The following is a 24,085-nucleotide window of genomic DNA, read 5'->3' as shown; positions in this document are numbered from 1 at the left end:
CTCTATGTGCTCATGCAAAGGAAGGCTTAACAGAAAAGAGAGCCAGGACTTGAAGGATTTCAAAAGACAGAAAAACGAGTGCCAAATATCCCCAAAATGACATTCAACTTAATTCAATTCAACAAATATTTGGCAACTATCATATAAAAGAGATTAGAAAATGTTTTGAAAAGTCCTCACCCTAAAGGGATTTCTTTTCCATCCAAGGGATTTGGGGTACCAGTTAAATAAGATGACTTTTGGACCATGGCTTAAAATAGAGAATGACAGGTCTGAGAGAGAGCACTGATAACGCTGTATTTGCCTGGAGTCTTGCAAACTTAATCAAAAGGTCTCTAAATTGAAAAAAGGAGGGAGAAAGACAACTATACAAATTCACAAACCTAAATTCCACAGAGAAAATCCACAATGTAGAAAGAGGAGTGGATGAAACACCTATGAAGTCATAAGGAAAAAACAAAAATGAGAAAGAAACAACAATGAAAGTCACATCCTCCATCATCTCTCCAAAAGAACTAGGGTTCTTAATGCAAGGAAGTGAACATGACCTCCTAAGACTAGATGGGATGAAACCAGTCACTGAAAAGTGGTCCTTTTCTTATTCAGGACAGGACAGTAAAAGGAGCTAATGGAGAGGTCTATAGCATCCTATGTTGAGATATACTCCTAAGGGAATCACACGTACAAAGGACATTTGGATAAATGTCAGTGGAGGCAGAAACAGACATGACGCCATCAAGGCTTCCACCAAACTATCTGTATACAGAGAGAAAGCAGATGAAGAAATCCCAGAAACAGACCACAAGCCCAGTATAGAGAGGCATGATATAGCAGTGATGGTAGGGATCATACTACTATAGTAAAATTAGACACAGTAAGGACAAAGGAAAGTCTTACTCTTGGATTAGATTCAAAAGATGCAAGCACCAGATGGGAGAAAGCAAAAATAATTACTGCTAGCATTAATATCTCTTTAAATTTTGCAACATACTTTATAACATACTATCTTTTTTTAGCTTCAGAACAAGCCTCTGATGTCGGTGGTAGTATTATTCTCATTTTACAGATGAGGAAACTAAGGCAGAAAGCAGCTTAGTGACTTGCCCAGGAACACACAGCTAATAAGTGCCTGATGTCGAATTCAAACTCAGGTCTTCCTGACTCTAGGTTCAACACCCTATCTGTAGTGCCACCTCTAACAAGAATGGAGAGTATTTTGTGAAAAAATAGATACAATGGCTTTCATAGAATGCAAATCCAATGTGGTGTCCTAAAAAGAACACGGAAGCAGGCTTTATCAAGAGGGTGCAGGACAGACAAGGGTATATTTTTGACAGTACAGTGCCTGGCATACAGTAGGTGCTTAATAAATGCTTGCTGACTGTTAACTGACTAACTAACTCTTTCCTTCCCAGATCAGGAGATATGTGGAGCATTTGGTTCGGTTCTAGACACTGAAGTTCAGGAGACAGAGTGATAAGCTACATGTGAGTATTGAACAAAAAAGAGCTGAAAGGAAGGGGATGATTGTTAAATTTGTAGTATGAACATTTGTACTTTGGAAATCAGCAAATGCTACAAGTCAGGCTTGATTTATTGTTTGGCTGATTATTTAGACTTAGGAAAGTGCTGAAGAAAATGCTATGATGCAGATTAAACTTGAAAGTGTTTCCTGGGAACATTTTCTTTTTCACAGAGTTGACTGTTAAACATTTATGCTAGCACACTCCTGATATAGAGCCCTGAAAGTAACCACATGGTGAAGGTCCATGCTATATAAAAGTCGAAGCAAATGGAGATGTCTATTTAGCCTGAGAACAAGACTTGTGGGACATAATCACCATTTAGATTCCTCACCTGCCATGCTTACGGTCTGCCCTGGCTCAGCTCCTGCCTGACTCGATGGATTCTTTCACGGACACCCTGAAGGCTTTCTCACTCTGGAGATGCTGCCAGTCTAAGGTCTCCTCCCCAAATCTCTGCCAGCCACGCTTTCTTCTGTCTCAGCCTGATGCTCTCATCTTCCCGTCAGGAGCTCCCCTGGAAGGTTGTCTTCTCCCATCAGAACAGAAGCTTCTCAAGGGAAGGCATTTTCTTTCTTTTTGCTCATATTTTTATTCCCAGGTTCAGTACAGTGCCTGGCACATTTGTCTGATGTATAAACAGCTGTCCTCATGTACGCAAAGAATTATCATTCACAACAGGGATTAGGAGAGAAAGGAGGCAAATTTTGTGTCAGTACTATAAATATTTGGGTACAAATATATATGGCCTTTCTTATTTATCATGGAGTAGAAGCACAGCAGTGAAACTGCTTTGAAAAGAGGTCTGGACATTTTACTCATTTATAATTCCAAATGGATTTCCAGCCTGAATGGACTAATTCACAGCTCCACTGACAATGTATTAGTGTGCTATTTTGCTGAAATCCCTCTAGCAATGACTTTTCCCCATCTTTTCAACATATTTATCAACTTTCTGAGCATTATGGGCCAGGACACTAGTGAGGCTGGGGAATGGGTGACTTTATTCCCATTCTCTCAGATCATCATATTATAAGCCAAGACACCATGGAGCAAATCTAGAGCAGCTTGAGTTCACTTTGCCCCTAGGTGGACTGAGCTCTTTGGGTGAGGAAGCTATAAAAACACTTTGGTGAGCAGCTCCTGAGAACCCAGGGAATGCCCTGCTCCACACTTCTCATGTTATTGCCAACAGCTCTTCCTCACTCTGGACAACTTCTTATCACTTTGGGGACACTTTTTTAAGCTAGGAGTTCCTGTTTATGTTCTCATTAAAGAACTGTTTATCTGCACCCTCGGGCTCTGAGTGATCCAATGCACCAGGTGAGGGGACACTGGGGGAAAAGGCCACACCTCTGCGTGTACTGATTTACACTGTCCAAATGATTAGTTATTTAGAGCATTCTTTCATAATAGCTATGGAGAGTCTGCAAATCTGCTATGAAGAACCCTTCATTCCTATCCTTTTGCTACATAACTACTGGGAAATGGCTTTTTTCTCATACAGATCTGCTAGTTGTCTATAAATCTTAGACATCAGGCCTTTATCAGAGACAGATGACTACAAAGAATCCCCCCAAGTTTTCCCCTTTTATCTCAGGAGCATTCATTTTGTTTATTGAAAGCTTCTCAATTTAATGTACGTGACATATCTACTTTATCTTACAACTGCCTCTATCCCTTGTCTGGTTAAAGATTTTCTCCACTAGCCACAGCTGCAAACGGTACCTCATCTGGGGTTCTTCTCATTTTTTAAAAATAGTATGACATTCAGTTCCTGTACCTATTTTGTGTTTATTGTGGTATATGGTGTAAGAAACTGTCTTTTAAAAAAATCTAATTTCTGCTGAACTGCTTTCTAGTTCTACTAACAGTTCTTCTCAAATAGGGAGTTCTTTCCTTGGCAATTTATACTTTGGAACTTATCATATAGTGAGATGACGTAAGTTCAGATGCCTTACTCCCTTTCTGTGACCCTAAACCAGTCACTTAATATGTCTCAGTCTCCTCTGATTGGCGGGCTAAGCAAAGGACTCTTCCCAAAGCTCCCAGATCATCCAACTCTTCATTTCTCCCTGGCTACCTTTCTGCAATGGGCTCTCCCACCTTCAACTGGGACCCTCCTTCCTCAGCCCCTCCCCATCCCCCCACATGTCTTCTTTTCCCCACTGGACTGCAAACTTGACAGCAGGAACTGTCTTTTTCTAATTTGCATGCCCAGTACTTAGCATGGTGCCTGGCACACAGTAGGTGCTTAATGATCACCTGCAAACTAAACATGTTGGTCTCCATGGACCCCTCAGGTCCTTTCCAGCTCTCTCTCTGTGATCCTGTGGTCCCTCTATAAAACACCTGATACATGATTAGTACATCACCTAGCGTTTAACATGGTGCCTGGCACACAGCAGGTGATTTAATAAATTTTGGCTGATCGTTACCTGTTGTCCTCCAAGATGACCAAAATGACATCACTATGCTACAGTCGGACAATCAGACCAGCTTGGAATGAGTATTCTACCACAGGATGGGCGCTAATAAAATTTTTACTGATTGACTGGCTACCCAGAGTCTGCTTCAAGATCTCCAGGGAGGAAAGACCTCCTCTTCTTTGAGTTGGCCCACTCTACTCTTAGAAAGCTCTAACAGTTAAGAAATGTTATTGGCAAGGTTTTCCTTACTTAGAGCTAAACCGTTCTTCACTGCAACTCTCCCCAAATTGGTCTTAAGCTGGCCTCCTTGGGCCAAGAACAAGACCCAGCCCTCTTCAATAGAACAGCCCTTCAGAGACTTGAAAACAGTGACATCACCATCCCACTTACCCCTGTGCTGGTGCTCATATGTTTCTATGTTTCAGTAACTCACACCTACCAATGAGTGTTCATTTAGATACCTATTATGTGCCAGGTATTAGGGATATGAAAACCTTGAAAATGAGATTTCCCTGCCTTCAAGGTACTTAGCTTCTCCTGAGGAGAGCAGTCCCATGTTTACTTTTTTTTTTTTGTGCTTTTAGCTACATTATGGCCCCTTCTTAATCGGTTCCCTCACACTACTGCAGAGGAGGGGCCTCCCCATCCCACCTAGAAAGGCCCAAAGGTGTTGATGTCCCAAACAGGCCCCTCCCCTCTCATAGAATCCATAAGCCTCCTTTGCTGTGTGCCTCTGAGAAGTATTTATAGACCAGAAAATAAGGACAGCGAGAGATTTCTGCAGGTGCAGCACCCCCGCGCTCTCTCTGGTGTTTCCAGAAGGCTGGAGACCACTGTGAACACGTGCTGAGGAAGCTCACCTAGCTGAGGCATGCACGCATGGGGCAGCATGGTGCACAATCAGTAAAAGCCGGAGATGGAAGGATGGCTGGAGGCCAGAAATCAGAGGTATTGCTGAGGGCCCAAAATAGCTTCCTATAATCCTTACATTAAAGGAAACAGATAAGCAATTCGTGGTAGACCCCTAACCCTAGGGGCCCCACTCCATACCACCCCCACCCTGGCCAAAAGCAAAAATCAGCTCTCTCTGGTCTCAGACCATCCCATTCAACTCAAGTCCCTTCTCACTCTCCTTCACTGATTTCTAGTAAGTTGCTAAAGCAGCAATCGAGCTTGTTTTGAGCCCTACCCTGTCCTAGGCATTTCTGGGGTAAAAAGAGAAGGAGTGGACCTAGTCCCTGCCCAGAGCATCTCACATCAAGGTGCAAGAGAAGAAGACTGGGCTTGGAGTCAAAGACCTGGGACCAAGTCTTGGCTCCAGCGCTGGGGATGTCTGGAATAAGAGCAATTATGTAGCCCAATCCCCTCTTTTTCAGACCAGGAAACTGAGATACACAGTAAGATCAAATGACTTTCCCAAGGTCACACAACTCTTTCTATCAAACCCAAAGCTGTGTGACTTTGGGCAAGTAACTACCCCACTCTAAGCCTCAGTTTCCTCACCTATAAAATAGGGATTAACTTTCTTTTTTGCATCCTTGCCTCACATAACCTGAAAGACTTGGAGATCACTTGAAGCTGCTACCCCATTCTGGTTGACCCAAGGAGCCACCACAGGTCAAATCAAGGTCAGTATGTGAGGAAGGACTCCAGAATGTATTTATTTGACCACCAAAAGAGGCACAGAGAGTCAACCTCAAAGCCAAGAAGATATAGGTTCAAGTTCTGCCTGTGACGCATACTGGCTGTGTGACCAAGGCAAATCCCTTAACCTCTCAATGCTCTAGGCCAGGAGTATCCAACCCAAACAGACAAAGGAACCCTTGAGTCATATACAAGGACCACTGCGGGCACACACTGACTTAGAAAACCACATACTCTCATTATCTATGTTTCACTGCATTTTTATTTATTTTGTTAAATATTTCCCAAGTGTATTTTAATCTATTTAAGGCCTCACTAGGGACTGTTATGGGTCACATGGGCCATGTTTGACACCTTTGCTCTAGCCAACTCTGCAAGACAGTACTTTGCAGATAAAAGTACCAATCTACCTTAGTAAAAGCAGTCTCTTCATCCATGAGTTCCCTCTATCAGTTCTAGACCACATACCCTAACTAGCTGGTTGAGTGTATTTTTAACAAACAAGAAACAATATTTTATTGATGTCCAAGTCTGTCTTAAACCTGTTTTGAATGCAATATCAGAACACAGACTTCTTAGAGCTGACATAAAAAGTAATACAAAGGACAACAGTTTAAAATGAGAAAACAAATGCTAATTAAAACAAACCCAACTCAATCCATTTTAGCAGTTACTGATGACTGAAAATATGAAATGGATGGAGGTCTTAGACTCTATTTAGAAAGATGTTTAACCAATGTTAGTTAAGTGATATAACAAGGAAACCAAGAATTGAGAAAGGACCCTAACTTGGCAAACATTTGACTTAATCTGTCAGGCAGAGGGAGATTATAAAAGCCAAGGCCAACAGAGGGTTAGAAAACACACTAGTTTAAGAGAGGAAGATGGTGGAAGATAAACAAGTGGTATCTCACATGTATATAGATAGCTCTTTGTACACATTCTCCCCTCTTTCCCTTGGAGTATGAGTTCCCTGAGGACAAAGACAAATATTTTTGCCTTTCTTTCTATCCCCAGCACTTAGCACAGGGCCTGGCCCAAAGTATCTGAAGAAAAGAAGGTGCCAAGGGGATGGAGAAAATATTGGACCTTAGGATTACCCAAGGAAAAGGTGACAAAGAATATCAATAAGGCCACTTTCACTTTATAAAAATTTTAAGAGCCTGGTCTACACATACACATCAAAAGCCTCCCTGATGAGGATACTGGCACAGGCTGTCCAAAGCAATAATCCACAGTAAGTAATCTCTTGACCATCACACAACTGACAGAAAAAGATAGAAAAGGCAAGACTCCTCCGTCCTTTTTAACTGTTGGTTGGCTAAAATCATGCATTAATCCCCTGAGCAAAACACACCCTTAAAGGATCTTCTGAAACAAGGGGTCTGTCTCCCAGGCCATGTCAAAATCTCACAAGAGTTTGACAATGACCTTCAACACTGTCATAGAGGATGTCCAATGGGAAGGACTTGTGACCAATGTCCAAGTCTTTCTGATGTTCTTGTTTGTAAATGACACTGTATTATATTCCTCAGTCTCTGGCACCTGGCAATGACTCCTGGAAGAAATTCAAAATACATATGAAGAGTTAGACTGTCTACATTGGGAAAACCAAAGGAATAAGGGAAGCCTCTTGTCCAGACAATAACGGACAATTCATAGAGTTGGTCCCCTGATCCACAACCATGATAGTGGCCCGGTTCCACACACACACATACACACACACACACACACACACACACACACACACACACACTCTCTCTCTCTCTCTCTCTCTCTCTCTCTCTCTTCAGTTTGTAAATGTTCTTTAGCTGTGGGATCCAGAATCATGCACGTTACTCCAGCAACACCACCTAAAATGATGATCCTTTTCCCAGTTGAAATATAGCACAATATCCAAGCTGAGCTTGCAATCCCCCCAAACTCTCAGGTATTTCTCACAGCCCCCTGCACCCCAGATTGTACTTAGGAAGTTCAGATTTTTAACCTAAATGCAGCAGTCTGCATCAATCATTATTACATTTCACTTAGCCTTGCTCATCACTCAATAAGATACCCCTCCCAGATTTATCACTCATTGAATCAATAATCATACCACACATTCATATGCTATGTGTCCATATAAATGTATACGTGTGTATGTACACAAATGTCAATGATTTGGATGAAAATATAGCTGGTAAGGTTATTGACTTTGTAGGTGATAATTCTGGGAGAGAAGCTGCTACCATTGGATAGTCAGGACTTGTAGTGATACGGTGAGTCTAAGGCCAAGGACAGATCCTTGAGGCACAGCACTAGAGACTTCCCTCCAGGCTAGTGTCCATCTGAACCCAAACCATAATGCTGTACACTACTGTCCGTCTTTGTAGCTCACCATCTTACCACTAAGATCACAGCAGAGGATGGAAGACACGTGCACAGCTAAAGCAACAAACATCTGCTGAGTGTTCATTGTGTTCCAGGCTTTGTGACAAATGCTAAGGATCCAAATAGAAGTCAAAAGGCTGACAAGGATGGGCCTGCCCTGAGGAAGCATCCCTTTGAGCATGAGGCATCAACATATAAAAGGAAGTTGAGGAGAGGAAGAGAGTCTAACTTAACTGTATGGGGTGGGAAACCTGCAGCTTCAAGGCCTCGTGGCCCTTCAGGTCCTCAAGTGGAGCCCTTGGACTTCATAGAACAAATCCCCTTAAAACTTGGACCTGGCCACAAGGCTACACCCAAGGACCTAGAAGGTCACATGTGGCCTCAAGGCCAAAGACTTCCTGCCCCTGGTCTAGTATGATCTACTCTCCCCTTTCACAGATGAGGGAAGCAGTCAGCAAGGGAGAGCCCTGAGTTCTCTGGCACTCCCCATCAAAGTCCTAAAACAGTCCACAGCCAAGTTCTCAACTAGTCCTCCAGGTCCATGGTACTCATCAAGTTGGCAAAGACAATGAACGGATGGGAAAAAAATCAATGCTGAAGGGGTTTCAGAAAAATGCACATACTACTGCATTGTTAGTAGAGCTGCAAAGTGGTCCAACTTCGCTGGAAATCAATTTAAAATTATGCGAAGAAAGTGACTAAAATGTCCATACCCTTTGATAAAGAGAAAATGTGAATTAAACAACAATAAAAGGTGATCAATTTGTGTTTTCACTTAACACAGCACCTGGCACATAGCAGATCACTGTGGGAGCACTTATTCTCTCTCTTGTCTTTACTACAGGATTCTACCTTGTTTTCCTCTCTTTATTTACTCGTTCTGTATGCACTCCAAGGAATAGATGTCACTGGGGAATGCACTAGCTTGGGGTCAGGAGATTAGTTATAAAGCCAACTTTACTTCCTGTCACTTCCTCAGTTTCCCGTCTCATGTAACACGAGCTCTAGAACTGGATGGACTTTACTGATGAGAAAATTAAGATCCGGGGAATAACTGGTGTTCATATAGAGCTTTCAGGTTTGCCAAGCACTTCACAAATAGTATCTCATCTGATCTTCCCTGGGAAGGAGGTCCCATTATCATTCCCATCTGATAGAAGAGAAAACTAACTTGCCCAGGGTAACACAACTAAGTGTGCCTGAGGCTATATGTAAACTCAGAAGCACCACCCCCTGGTAATAGGATTGTCTGAGGACACAGAGGAAGAAAAACCACTTCCTCTGATTGTATACCCCTCATTTTTCTCTGCCCCCTGCAATATGGGTATTAAAAACACACTAGGCACCTCCCTCACCAGGAGGAGAACAGAGATGTCTAAACACTGATGTCAACAAACTAAACAGCATACAGCACCCTCAAGGACCCTGGATCTCGGAGCGCTCTAAACACCCCTTAATTCTGATTGGGTTTGGGGATTTGAACACGAAGCCTCATGCTTGCCTTGTTCCTGCTTAGTCAGGGAATTCTGACTCAACAGAGAGAATCTGGGCCTCCCTCCCATTTCTGTCGGGCCTGCCTTGCTCCGGGCAAAGAGGAAGAAATGCCCCTGTGGGGGTCCTGAGTTAGCCCTTTGGAATATGCAGGTATCTAGACAGAAGTGGGAAAAACTACCAACCCTCGTCTCATGGGCATGGAGGACACAAACTGCCAAATCACCTCAGAACAGTCCTGGCTGAATCCCCTTCCCTGCAAGAGGCCAGCAACAGATTCTTCCTCCAAGGATGCTGCTGGCCCGGGAGACACCCAGCCTGGGAAAACCAGATAGGAACATGTCACTCATGCCAGTCACAGGAGTGGCTGCAGAATCCAGAGGATGTGGCCTGGGCTGGCCAAAATCCAGCAGGGACAACCAGATTCTTAGAGGAGAAGAGAGAGAGAGACCAGAGCCAGGGATCAGAGGCTACTTATTCCCTTGGGCCTCAAGTGAGAAACTTCACTTCCTCCAGCTCTCATATGGTCCTGTATAAGCAGGGGAGTAGGGAAAAGATGGTTTTAAAGTCTCCTCCCCCCAGGGCAGGGATCTCTCTACAGCATCCCTGAAAACTGGGTTTATCTGGCCTCTGCTTGGAGACTGGAGGGATGGGGAACTCCCTACTGACCCTCAGGCAGCCGATGCCATAATGAACAGTGAGGATGGACTTCCTAAAACTACAAAGAACTATTAAGTTACTAGGCTGTCCCTAAAATCTTGGTAGGGAGATCTCAGCAAAGGAGGAACTGCTCCCCTTTGAGTCTCTGCTTCCCCACCCACCAAAGAGGGCTGCCAGATAGAGAGAAGATTTAAGAACTCTCCAAGGTCTGGTCCTCCCCTCTAAACATTGGTAACTTAAGCTTCCTGTTGGCAGCAGTGAAAAAAACTTCCACTCTGGGAGTTCCTGTGCCCACCCATGTGGTAGGAGACAAACTACAGGCCCAGGAAACAACTGTCCAAGAATAGGAGGAACATGGTTCAGTGTTCAAAGAAAAGAGACTCTCAGGTAAAAACTGCTGCGCTTGCAGTCAAGAGTCCTGGGACAAGAACCAAGCTTTGGTGCCTGCTGTGTGTTTCCCCTTGAGCGAGGGCCTCTCACAGAACCCGAGATAGGGGGCATGTGGGCAGGGGGCAGTCAGACTGCTCTCATTGGGAAAGGCCCTGACCTATGTCCAGCTTGGATCTCCCTGGGGGACGCCCCCTATTGGTTCAGCTCCACATGGGCAGACCTTCCAGTACTTGATAGGCTACCATGGCCCTCCCCTAAACCCAGGCTTCTCTGGGCAGCCTCTGAGGACTCTCCCTGCTCCAGCTCCAGGATGCTAGGCTGAGGAGATGAGGGGAAGCCCCTTGGAAAAGGCCCTGGGCCAGAGCATTGGCTCTGGCATGCTAGGCTGCTAGGGATCTCAGTGGTTAAAGCTGGACATGGAGTCAGGGAGACCTCAGTTCAAATCCAGCAACAGAACTAGTTGTGTGACCCTGGGCAAGTCCTTCTGCCTGCCTCAGTTTCCCCAACTATAAAACAGCATAATAATAGCACCTACCTTCCAGGGTTATTACAAGGGTCAAATGTCTTTAGTATGGTGCTTGGCATAAGGCATAAATGCTAGCTAGCATTATTATTGCTATTTACTGCCAGTTGGCTAAGTCATTTCAGGATGACAGATTTAAAGTAGCCAGGGACCATTTTACAGATGAGGAAACTGAGCCCCCGAAAGGGGAAGCAACAACTCTCAGTGTGACAGTGAGTTAACAGAGATCTGGACTTGAACCCAGGTCTCCTGACCCTTAGTCTAGGGCACCCCCTGCCCTGCTTCCACCAGGCTGCATCCCAGCTGACCCCTTTAATGGATATTGCCACAGAACTTTCTTCCACCAATCTTACACAACATTCAACTGCCCAAACACTGTTTTCCTCTCTTTACAGATGAGCAAACTGAGCCTCAGTGAGGCCATAAAACTTGGTCAATGACCCACACTAGGAAATGATCATCTCTGGAGCCTTCTACAGGATGCCCAGCTTGCACCAGGCTCACCTCACACAGGTACCAACCTGGGAAATGCAAAGGGGCTGAAGCCTGGAGATAAGAAGGCTCTGTGGACAAGGCAGGCGAAGAGGGTCAGGGGCAGCTTCTTTAGGATCTTATTGGGCCATGAATTAATCACTTTTCACAGGATCATAGAGCTCTTAACTTTCTAATTTTCTAAAAAACACTTTTAGAGCTGCATTTCAAAATAATTGGTTTCCTTTGCAGTACTATATATTTTATTTTGCACATTTAAAAGCATGATTCCAAGAAGGTGCCAGGCTTCACCAGACTGACTTCCAAAGGGTCTGTGGCCCAGAGAAGGTGGAGACCCTATACTACACCACACTGCCTCCAGCTGGACCAACTTCCTCATTTACTGCTGAAGAAACTGAGGCTGGAAAGCTTGAGGCACAGCCAGCAGACAGTCAAGGTCCTCTCCACCTGACATTCTAGGACCCTGAACCAAAGGAGGGGACAGAAGAGATACCATCTACACAGTCATCTCTGGTTCATGATCCCTTCCCAGTACCACATGAACAGCCTTAGTAGGGAAATCAAGACCCAAAACAAGCCAGGGGGCAGGATCTTTCTCCAAATCCTTCCCACCTGTTCATCAATGAGCCCCTCCCTCCTCAGCTGGCACTACCCCACCCACCTTAAGCAGAAGTCTTATTTTTGTATCATCAGCTCAGAATCTCAGCCCCAGGGACCACATAAGCAGAAGACATCACCTCCTATCCCCCTGAGAACAAGGTTTACAGCCTCCTCCCGTTCTCCTGCCCTTCTTAAGGCAAAGGACAAAGGAACTCCATCCTCAGGGAGGAGGGTTTGAATATCACTCTTAAAAACATTGCAGAACTCCAATTATGATTTTCCAGGGAAACTGGTTCCACCAGAGGAGTGTCCACACATCAACAGAATCCCTTACCAGTTCTGCTACTACAAGGTCCAATTCCTAGATCTCCAGACCCACAAGCACAAGCCACACTTGGGAAAATTTGCATGACTGCAGGACATTAGATAAAACCACACTTTGACACTTGGCCCATTCCTAGAAATCAGTCCCCTTCTCTTCTCTGGCCCTCCAGAGATGTATTTTTGAAGAAAACAATGTCCATCTTTAACATTAAGAAATGAAAGGAAGAAATCAAGAAATCTGATACTATGTCACCCCAAAGAGATTCAAGTTTCATTTTTGTGAAAATAAAAAAAAAGCCAAACAAAGAGAAGCAGCTAAAGGGGAGGAAGAGTCACTATCTGTGTGGAAGAGACGGAATGGTCCCAGAGGTTCACGAACCTCCCAGAGAGGAGGCAAACACCCCACCATGTTGACAACATGACCTTGGAACACCACACCTCGGGTCACCAAGCTCCTGCACCGTCCAAAAAACACAAACAAGACAGCAGTGACATCTAGGACAGTCACAAAGGTCCTTCTGGCAACTGTGAGAGCTCACCTCTCTTTCCAAAAAAGCTAAGAAATGCAGAAAATGAGGCCAGAATAACAACTCAAAACGCCAGTCATCCTCAAAACCTCCTTCTCCTCCAGTGCCTGCCCCCTCATCCACACCCACCTGCACGCACACACCTGCACACACACACACACACACACACACACACACACACACACACAAACACACATATCCAATCCGCTGCCATCTTTACAACATGTTTCCCCTAGGAGCCCTTTCCCCTCTTTCCCATTCATGCAGGATCACTTGTATCCTCTCTCACACAGACTACTGTAACAGCCTCCTAACTGGTCTCCACTTTCCTCTTCACCCATTCCACAGCTTACAAAGCAATACTGCTAAAGCATAACCCCAGCACTCCTGTTCTCAAGAAGATCTGGGGGCTCCCTCTTGCCTCTAGTATAAAAGACCAGATCCTCCTGACTTGAGTAGGGTGACCAGAGAGGACATTTTGACATTTTCTTATCCAGTTCATTTTACAGAGAAGAAAACTGAGGCAAATATGGTGAAGTGACTTGCCCAGGGTCACACATTTACTAAGTGTCTAAGGTTGGATTTGAACTCCCAAGGTGGGTCTTCCTGACTCCAGGCCCACCGCTCTGTGCACTATGGCGCCACCTAGCTGCCCCTGCCCAGCACACATTATGCACCTAACAAACAGACGATTTTTTTCTATTGCATTGATGACTTAAGAGGTCCTTCATCCTTCTGACATTCTAGGATTCAATTCCACTCCATGAGCCCTAAATCAAATCTATGATCCAAAGTATCCAGATGTCCCCAATATGGAAAATTAGGATTCTGTACACACAATGTAACAAAGCAGGTGCCCTGCATCCTGAGCTCCCACTCGGGACCATCCTCCCTACAGGCAAGTTCAGCCCAACCACCCAATCCTCCCCTCCCTGGTTCACACTCGGCGCTGCTCCATCTCACCTTGCTGAGGACTTACAGGATGCATCCTCCTAAGGTTTAGGGAGTGAGAATGGGAAGATTTCGCCCACTAGAGTAGAAATTCAAATGTGCACAGAGGCCGGAGGCAGGCCAGCATCTCTCCTGCCCCCTCCTGCGCACACCATCCTGGATTCAGGTCGGAGGTCAGAACAGTCATTTCAGAGAAAGGAAATCACATCAAACCAACCCCTGAGGTTTGAGGATAGGCAGGCGTAAGCACTTCTAAGATGAGATTAATAATAAGGGGTGGGGGAGGGGAGGGGAGGGGAGACAGGGCCCAGACTTCCTCCTTCTTGCTGAGAAAACACTCCGGGTAAGAAGGGGCAATGCAAAGGTGGAGGTCCCGAAGGACAGCCCTCCACTAGGCAACTGAGGTCCAAGAGTCTGTGAATCTGATTATCTTCAAAACATGTCTGGGAAGACATGCCCAACCAGGGTGGGGGAGGAAGAGGGAGAAGGACCTGCCTGGCTAATAGCAACATGAATAATTCACAATTATATACCACTTACAGCCCCTCCTGTTCAATCTGCCTGCCTCAGAGCAGAAGAAACCAGCCCAGAGAGTACAAAGACCTTGGATCTGAAATCAGAAGGCCAGGAACCTGAATGCCAGCTCTACCTCAATTTCCTCACCTGCAAAATCAAGGGGGCTGGGCTCCATCTCTAAAGGCCTGCTCAGTTCTACAGCTGGTGCTAAGAGAAGCCCCCCTGCAGAGACATTGGAGATCAATATTCCCTTCTTCCCACCGCCATTTGGCCATGAGCCAACAAGACAGGACCATGTCCATCACCTAGAGGCAGCTGGATGGTATAATGGATAGAAAGAAGTATGGATGTGGGAGGCAGGGAAACTGGGGTTCAAATCAATCCCCAGAGGCTTCCTATCTGAGTGAACTGCTGTCTGCCTCAGCTTCCTCATCTGTAAAAATAGGGATAATAGCACCTACCTCCCTGTGTGGTTGTGAGTCTCAAATGAGATGAGAATGGCTTAGCAAAGCTCCTGGCACACATCCAACCTTCCTTCCTTCCTCTCCTGATGATCCAGGAGACTGCCATGCAGGCACCCCAAGGGAACACAGGGTGTTCCTAGGGTTCTAGGGTGCCCCAGGACTCAACCTCCCTTTTAATTAACTTTTGGAGATATCAGGTCCTTGAAGCTCACTCACCAGAAGAGGGATGCTCAGTGAGGGATGGTCACCTGTCCAAGGTTGCAACACAAGCTGACCTCAGAGACAGCCCCAAACAGCTAAAAAGAGATGATCTGCCATCCTCACCCAGAAGCCCCTCCAAATGACAGGGTGCTATTTCTCAGAAAACCTGTGCTCTTAGTCCTGTCAGCTGTGGGGTCATGGACTCTGGGCTTCAGTTTCCCCAACCATCAAATGAGCCTTCTTTCCAGTTCTGTCTAGGATTCCATTCCATTCCAAAAACACTCCCTAGGATGCGCCAAGCCCTGAGCTGGGCATCGAGAACACAAGGAAACAGACTGCCCTCAAAGGAGATGTTGACCCACCTTCTATGGGACAACAGTTTCTCCATTTGTAAAATGAGAGACTAGACAATTTCCAAGGTGTCTTCCATCCCCTAACCTTCTGTGGTTATAAAAGACAGAGACTAAGAGATCTAGTCTAAGCCAGGAGTCCAAAGAGACCACAAGCTATAGGACCCTCAGGCCCCAAGCTAACTAAGGTCCCACTCCAAATGGACTTGGTTGGGAGGAACATCAGTCAGTTGGTCAACAAACATTTATGAAGCTCTTACTAGGGGTCAAGCACTTGTGCTCAGCACCGGGGGATACAAAAGAGACAAAAGACAGTTCTTGCCCTGGAGGAGCTCAGGATCTCAAGGGGGAGACAAAAGCAAACCAGCATATACATAGGAAAGAATTAATAAAGGGAGGGCACCCGAATTAAGGAGGATTAGGAAAAAATTCTGTACTAACTGGGATTTTAGTTGAGATTTGGAGGAAGCCAGGAGGCAAAAATGAAGAGGGAGAGAGCTCCTGGCATGGGGCACAGCCAATGCAAATACCCAAGTCGGGAGATGAGAGGGTTTCGTTTGTGGAACAGCCAAGGAGACCATAGTCACATCAGAGTTTGAGTGCCATGCCCTGGTCACAGGCAGCAGATGGATCTGGAACAAGGAAGACCCTGAGAGGGTATCTATCTGCTCCAACCCTTTCATTCCACAGGCAAGAGGGGGCAGCTAGGTGGTGCAGTGGATAGAGCACCAGTGTAGGAGTCAGGAGGACCTGAGTTCAAATTTCACCTCAGACACTTGACACGCACTAGCTGTGTGACCTTGGGTAAGTCACTTAACCCCAACTGCCTCATCCTAGGTCATCTCCAGCCCTCCTGAAGAATATCTGGTCACTGGATTCAGACGGCTCTGGAGGAGAAGTGAGGCTGGTGACCTGCACAGCCCTCCTTCACTCAAAACAAAGTCAAGTGCAAGTCATGTCATCATTTCTCTGATGGCATGGTCTTCTTCAGCAACGAAGGACACACACACAGGCAAGAAAGCTGAGTTCCACTCAGAACCGGAAAAGATCTCGGATCCATCAAATCCAACTCCTCTTATTTAAGAGATGAAGAAGGTGTGTCCCCCAAGGGCAGAGGGTCTGTAACTCTCCAGAAAGGGAGGAACAGGGTTGATGAGGGTCCCCATGTGGCTGTTTGCCAGAACACACATAACATCAATTCAACTCTGTGACTTTTTCCAAGGGGCATCAGCAACTCCAGAGCCCAAGGGGAACAATCTAAGGGTTGTAACCTGAGAAAGGTAGCAACCAGTACAGATGCAGAGGCAAGTGAGGGAAAAGTTGGAGGTAACCAAGCAGACCCAGGAAGACCAGAATTCAAATCTGCCCTCAGACTCCTGCTAGCTGTGTAAACCCAGGCAAGTCACTTCACCTTTGTCTGCCTCAATTTTCCCATCTATAAAAAGGGGAGAATAATAACACTACCTCCCAGGGTTACTGTGAGGATTAAAAGGGTTGGATCACGAATGAAGAAATGAAAACCATTTTTTTTCCCTAAGGATTTACTTAATGTACCTTAGACTAAGGCTAGGACCCTGATATAAAGTGGAAGCCAGGCCTGTGCTGGGGTAGGGGGGACAAAAGGAGCGCCCCACCCACCTCGGGAGCTGGAATGTGGCAAAGTAATGGAGGCCCCTGAAAGTTAAGGCTCATGTTGCACCCAGGCAAGGCTCTCTCACCTTCTGCTTCCTTCCCCAAGAGGCTGCAGGAGGAGGGTCCGGGGTACACAGCACAGCCCAAGCAGGCTACTAAGGGGAGGCATCATTGGTGGGAAGGGGACAAAAAAAGTTGTTCCTGGTACTGGAAATGTCCACTGGCTAATTAGCAGCCCTGCCTTCCCCCGCCCCCACACAGATTCCCCCGCAGCAGATTGTAACCTGGAACTGAATCCTGTTCAAATCATCCTGTTAATGAAGGCTGCGAAGTTAATTTTAGGCACATCATTGTTTCTTATATGGGATTAAAATGATCTGTCCTCTGCTCAGTTCATATGATACACTGGCTACCTCCCTGTCTCTTCCCCTTTGGGGTGAACCCCAGACTACAGCCCCCCCACCAAAACAGAACTATTCCCCCAAGCCAACTTCTGCTGCCCCACAGTAATGAACACAGAATACAGCATTTACAAAGTGCCTACTATGTGCCAGATTAAGCACTTTACAAACATTATCTCATTTGATCCTCTGGGAGGTAGGTGTTATTACTCTCTCAATTTTACAGATAAGGAAACTGAAGTTAACCTGACTTGCCCAGGGTTCACATGTTGGAAGTACAGGAAGCTGGATTTGAACTCAGGGCTTCCCAACTCCAGGACTACTGCTCTTATCCCTGCACTACCAGCTACACAAGAAAGAAGGAAAAGAGGGAGGTAAGGAAGGAAAGAAGGAAAGGAGGAAGAGAGAAAGGGAGGAAAAAAGAAATAAAAAAGAGAAGAGTAAAAGAAGGAAAGAAGGGAGAGAGGAAAAGAAGACAAAGAGAAAAAGAGTAAGAGAAAGAAGGAAGGAACAGAGGGAGGGACAGAGGAAGGGAAAGAAAGAAAAAAGAAAGTGAAAGAAGAGAGGTGTGGAGGGGGAGAGGGGAATGAAAAGAAGAGAGAAAAGAGAAAGAGTGAGAGAAGGTAGGATGGAAGAAAGGGAGGGAGGGAGGAACCATAAGAGAGGCAGATTCACTTGGGCTGGCCCAGGGTTCCAGGAGTTCTGGAATAGTCTTTAGGGCTCAAGAGAGGCAAGGAAGCCCATTTGAAGAGGACTTTAGGACTTAGCCATCACCAGTTCATCTAATGCAACCTGCTCATTTTACAGAAGGGTAAACTGAGACCTGAAGATGAGGAGTGATTAGCCCAAAGCCACAGTTAATAGGGAATAAGTCAAGAATTCAAGCTCAGGTCTTGACTCCAAATTCATACTTTTCCCTGCCTAAAGACAAATAAAAGCAAAAGGGAGGCTCCTTCAGCCCCCTCCTCCTTTCTGGTGACTGTCTCCTGAAATTTGCAAGCTACAGCTTCTCCAAACTTGTATAAAGCTATAAAATGGGGAGAAAGACAGCTCTGGTTTCTGTAGGCTTTGTAGCTCACAATCTGTCACCTGTCAACACAGAGGGCTTGTTACATGCCAAGAAAAGAGAAAGTGGAAGGGATTCCTGAAAGCTCTGGGCTCCAGCAGCCCATGCCCCGGGAGCTCTGCCTGCTTCTCCCTCTCCTTGCCCTCTCCTATGCAGACACTCACTTTTAGGAAGAACGGGACTCAGCTGGAGATCTTCAGGAAGAGGACAGCCAGGATGTGAGGACCATTTGATGGAACCACGATTGCTCAGTCTGGAGGAGACTCAGGTGAGGGCAGGAGTGGAAGGACGAGTCGTGTCCTACTTGGTCCCAGAAATCAGAACAAGAAGCAATGAATGTGGGCAAGCAGATAAATAATAGGCAGGTTTCAGCTTAAGTTTCTACAAAGTAGAGCTGGTGATGGGCAGTGGTACAGTGGATAGAGCACTGGGCCTGGAGTCAGGAGGAACCGAGTTCAAAGCTGACCTCATTCACTAGCTGTATGAGCCTGGGTGAGTCACCTAACCCTGCTTGCATCACTTTCTTTATCTGTAAAATGAACTGGAGAAGGAAACAGCAAACCACCCCAGTATCTCTGCCAAGAAAAGTCCAAATGGAGTCATGGAGAGTCAGACACAATGGAAATGACTGAACAATCTAATGAAGTGGTGGGTGCCCCCTCCCTGCAGACTTCAAGTGGTGGCTGGATCACCCCTTACTGGGGATGTGGTAGAGGAGAATTCTTATTCAGGTAGAGGTTGCTCTAGCTTGCTGGTGTCCACAACCCCTCTGGAAGCTTGGGGAAGTGCAGGGATCCCTCCTCAAAAATCATGTTTTTATTGCCTTTCTCTGTCTCCTGCATGTCCCTCAGCACTTAGCACATACTAAATACTTAATAAATATTTGTTGACTAAATACCTAAAATAAAAAAATACAGCAAACTAAATTACATTGAAATAGAGTTATCACAATTTTTTTAAAGCACAAATTTGTAGGTTTCTGGTTTAGATGTCTAAAAAACTGGTATGGGTGATGTCTTGATCATCTCTGCCCTACTAGACCTACTAGAGAAGGCAATGTCTATATGAATAAACGTTTACAGACTACACCTACAAGGTAAGTGGGTCTGGGGAGAAGGGTACCAGCAGCCTGAGAGAAGGAAGAAAAGCAGAAAAAGAGACTTCACTTAGAAGATGTCACTTGAGTCAAGTTTTAAAGGAAACAAAGGTTAGAAAAATAATTATGTTTCTAAGTTCCAAATTAAAACTATTTAGTAGAGGGAGTGCATTCCAGGTATGAGCAAATGGCCAGTACAAAGGCTTGGAGGTAGGAGGTGGGAGTGCCACGGGGGATAAACAGCAAAACCCCAGAGTGCAAGGTAAAGAAGGAACATATAACTAAGTTGGAAAAACGAGTTAGGCCCAGGTTGTGAAAGGCTTTAAGAGTAAAAAAAAAAAAAAGTGTCTTTAATCCTAGAGGTAATAGGGAGCTGACTCTGGGGAGGGCAGGAATGGTGTCAGATCCCTTTAACATCTGTATGAGGGGATGGATTATAGAGGGAAGAGACAAGTACATGCTTAAAATGAACACAGCCGTTTATGGGCTGCTTCCCCCATTAGAAGTGAACTCCCTAAAGGCAGGTCTGAGTTTTTCTCTTTCTGGGCATTCAGCAGTGATCACCACAGTGCCTGACACAGAGGAAGCACTTCGTAAATGCTCATGGACTGACTGGTACTTCATCAATGAGTCCTGACTAACTGAGGCGTGGAGAGAAGTGATGGACGAAAGGCATCCACGGAGATGCACATGGCCAACAAGGGAATTTGTTTCGCGTAGTCATTATGGGTTCTGTGTTTATGTTTTTTTTTGTCGAGTGGGAATGGGGAATGGGAGAAAGAGGGAAATTTTTGCTAGTTTTTTGTTGTAATGAAAAAATAAATAAGGCTGTTCCATTAGCCCAAGGGAAAGGTGATATGAACCTGAACTAAGGTGGTGCCTATGTGAGTAGAAAGAAGTGGGCATACTGAGAGGTGCAGGTAAGAGACAACAAGACAAGGGATGGCGCAGACATTCCATTTGTCACAGCTGCTGCTCAGTCATTTCAGTTCTATCTGCCTCTTCCTGACCCCATGTGGGATTTTTTTGCCAGAGATACTGAAGTGGTTTGCCATGTCCCCCTCCAACTCGTACAGATGACAAACTGAGGCAGAAAGAGTCGAGTGACTTGGCCAGAGTCATACAGCTACTAAATGTCTGAGGCTGGATTTGAAGTCATGTCCTCGTGCTTCCAGGGATGCACCAAGAGATATCCCACACCTACCTAATATGCTCCCAGACATACGTTAAATGAGCAATGCCCCACACACTCAATCCAGCTGTGCTACACCTTCTACAGAAAGCCTCCCTCAACCCCTCTTAATTCCAGGACCTCCCTCCATGAGTTCTTTCCTATTTACCCCGTCCACAGCACGCTCTGTCTAGGTCTCTTGGCTCGCTATCTCTTCCATAAGGTTTCAAGCTTTGTGAGGGCAGGGACTTCTTTTGCCTCTTCCTGTAACCCCAAGGGCTTAGCACAATGGTGGGCACAGAATGTTTCCTGACTGATACTACCTGTGTGAACACATTACTTCCTTCTCCAGAACACAGTTTCCTCAACCATAAACTGGCAGAGTTATAAAACGCTGGCCTAGGAGTCAAAAAACCTGGCTTTAAGCCCTCATGTGCTCCCTACCAACTGGGAGGCCAGTCAGTCACCTCTCAGTTTCTTCACCTGTAAAACTGGCTGGGGTGAAAGGAACCATAAGGTCCACCTTTATTTCTGTGATTCTGTGACTATATCACCCCAAGGTCCCACTCAGCCCGCTCAAAATCCTGAGCACAAACTAAGTTTCCACTGGAGGAGATGGGGTAGGGGCAGCAATCAGGGTTCCAGGGCCAGAGAGGGCCAGGGGACAAACAAGACTGACTCTAAGGAAAAAGAGGAGGGGGTCAGAAGGGGCCATGGCACCAAACCCACCCAAAGTCTGGTTAACAGGTCACATGTGGCCCTCTAGTCCTTTGTTTTGTGACTCAAAGGGCCACACTTGAGGACCTAGAAAGCAACATGTAGCCTGGAGGCTGCAGGCTCCCCACCCTGGACCTGGTATGACAGTCTAGAGTTTCAACTGGATCTGAGCTGTGTAGTGACAGCTGCGCTCAAGGTTAATTAATTAAAGCACCACTTACTATGTGCCAGGCACTGAGCTACATAGAGGACAAGCAATAAACAATTATTAAGCACTTCCCATGTCCATCAAAAAGCATTTATAAAGTGCCTGGCACTGTGAGATAGAAACGAAACATGGCAATCAATAAGCAACTATTAATCACCTCTCATGCCCGCCAATAAGCATTTATTAATCCCCCATGTGCCAGATACTGCGCTAAGGACTGCGGCTGGAACGGAAGGACAAGAGGAGAACTCTCCCACTGATTCAGGGGGTCTCCACGTGAAGTCTCCGCTCAGACTAGGGCGATGGGAACGGAGCACCCCCTAACAGGGTCAGCAACACAACCCCAGCCGGCACTTGGGGCGCTTCACACCCACGTTCTGCGCCTCCCCATCACAACGCTGGGAGCCGGTACCCGCGCTATTCCCGTTCGGTAGAGGAGAAAACGGAGGCCAAGGGAGCTTCAGGGCCTTTGCCCAGGAAGGACAGCGCCTCCAGACTCCAGCACCGTACCCAGGGAGCCGCCTCCAGGACAGCCTGCCCAGCGCCGGGAGCCCGGGAGGCCTGGGGTCCCCGCATCACTGCCCACCCGCAGGACCCCAGCCAGGCGGCCTTTTGGCTCCCTCCTAGGCACAGAGGGGTTTCCAACGGTGACGCTACAAGTCCGTCCATTCCCCTTGTCCCTTTCCCCCCAGCAGCCCCGACTGAAACGCTTACGGGAGCCAGAAAATCCAGGGGCACGAGGGCACAGCCTGGAGCTGCCAGGGACCGGGCGGGTTCACTTCAGACCTCTGGAGCCTGGGAAGGAAGGGGGTATCTGTACTTGGAAAAACCAAGCAGCACGCTTGTTCTAAGAAGCGCTGCCCGCTCCATCCGGGGCCGGGGCTGCCTGGCGGGGTACCTGGACCCAGGAGGCCCAAAGGGCGCCCCAGGACACCCGCACACACTGGGCACCCAGAGCGGCGCCAACCTGGGCCTGCGCCAGGGCTGCCCGTCGGGGAGGGGGCAGGGCTGCCCGTCGGGGGCGGGGGCAGGGCTGCCCGTCGGGGGAGGGGGCAGGGCTGCCCGTTGGGGAGGGGGCAGGGGAACAGCCAGCTCGGCGAACCGTGGCTGGCACGGCGTTAGGTGCCGTTGGCCCCTGCCCTCCGGGAGCCTAGTCTAAGAGGACACGACGTGCAGATGGCGGGCTAGGGAATACAGAGGAGGAAGGTCGGAACGTCCATGGGGGTGGGAGGTGTCTGCTCTCCCCCCAGGCCTCCCCCCACCAGGAACCAAGGGCCCCCCAAAGACTCAGACCCGCCCGGGGCCGGCCGCTTTTAGAGTAAACACTAAGCCCCTCAATAACCCCGGGAAGTAAGAGGGGGACTCAGCCACCCTGGGGCCTCGGGGTGGTCGGGCTCCCCATGACCAGGGGCCCCCTGCCGGCCCCCAGCTGGCTTGCGGGGGTGTTAACGCACAACCGCACAAAGGGGCCGCACCCCCAGCGGCCGGGGTCCCCGCTTCCTAGGCTCCGGGGGGCCCTAGAAGCTGAGGCGTGGAAGGAGGGAAGCGACTGGCCCAGGGTCACACAGCTGGGGAGGGCACTCAGAAGGGGCCCTACCTTCCCCGCCCCCCCACGCCGCCCCCACGCCCCCTACCCTGTGAAGGGGGTCGGCGGCGGCGCTCTAGGCCCTGGGCCCGGCCTGGGAGGTCCACGTGCCCCCGCGTTCGGAACCCCCCCCCCACGCCGCTCCGCCCCGCCCCCTCCGCGCCAACGGAGGGGGCCGGAAGGGGGAGGGGGAAACTGAGTCCCGGCAAAGAGCAGGGGAGGGGAGGGGCCGCGGAGTCCTCGCGAGAGCAGGGGAGGGCCGAGTCCTTCCCTCCTCGAGGAGACGGCCCGGGGTGACTGTTTCCCGACAGGGGCCGCAGCCGCCCCTCCCCCGGCCCGGTCCGCCCGTCCCGTCCATTACCTGCTTCTTCAGGCGCATCTTCTCCTCGGCAGCGGCCGCGGCCCGGTGGGGGAGGGGCGGGGAGAGCAGCCGGGCCGGACCGGACCGGGGCCGGTGCGAAGCCCGCGAATAGAACGTCCCCGGGAGCGGAGCGGACGCAGACCCGCGACCCCACGTTCGGAGGGAGCCGCCGGGCCCCTCCCCCTCCCCTGTGCCCCTCCCCCTGTGCCCCTCCCCCTCAGCCAGCGGCACGTGGCCGCCACCCTGCTTCGCACGTGCGGCCCACATGGCGTCCCGGGGGCAGGACCCGGCTGAGCTGACCAGGGCCCCCGCCCCCGTCCTTCCCCGCCCCCCTCTCCTCCTAAAGCCCCCTGGGCGGAAGGGGTCCTAGCCCCAGAAGTGGGGGGCCTGGTC

General features: G+C 47.9%; 1 protein-coding gene across 6 annotated transcripts in view; it reads right to left on the bottom strand.

The window, feature by feature from the left end:
* The window catches only part of ELAVL4 (ELAV like RNA binding protein 4), a 140,018-nt gene extending 116,144 nt beyond the window's left edge, over window positions 1-23,874 (bottom strand). The window contains exons 1-2 of one of the 6 annotated variants that reach the window (XM_072649385.1): window positions 23,693-23,860; window positions 18,719-18,854 (exon numbers count right to left, since the gene is read on the bottom strand). Coding sequence is in view for 1 of the 6 variants with exons in the window: in XM_072649392.1 (XP_072505493.1) it covers window positions 23,693-23,710 (18 nt within the window). In the remaining 5 variants the exon portion in view is untranslated. Of the gene's footprint in view, window positions 1-18,718; window positions 18,855-23,380; window positions 23,499-23,692 lie in introns of those variants that run through there. The other 5 variants (XM_072649386.1, XM_072649387.1, XR_011975802.1 and 2 more) reach the window with 5 other exon arrangements.
* Window positions 23,875-24,085: the final 211 nt, after the last annotated feature.

This window comes from Notamacropus eugenii, chromosome 2, assembly GCF_028372415.1.
Source record: "Notamacropus eugenii isolate mMacEug1 chromosome 2, mMacEug1.pri_v2, whole genome shotgun sequence".
NCBI classification, from domain to species: domain Eukaryota; kingdom Metazoa; phylum Chordata; class Mammalia; order Diprotodontia; family Macropodidae; genus Notamacropus; species Notamacropus eugenii.
This window is presented reverse-complemented; position numbering and strand designations above follow the sequence as displayed.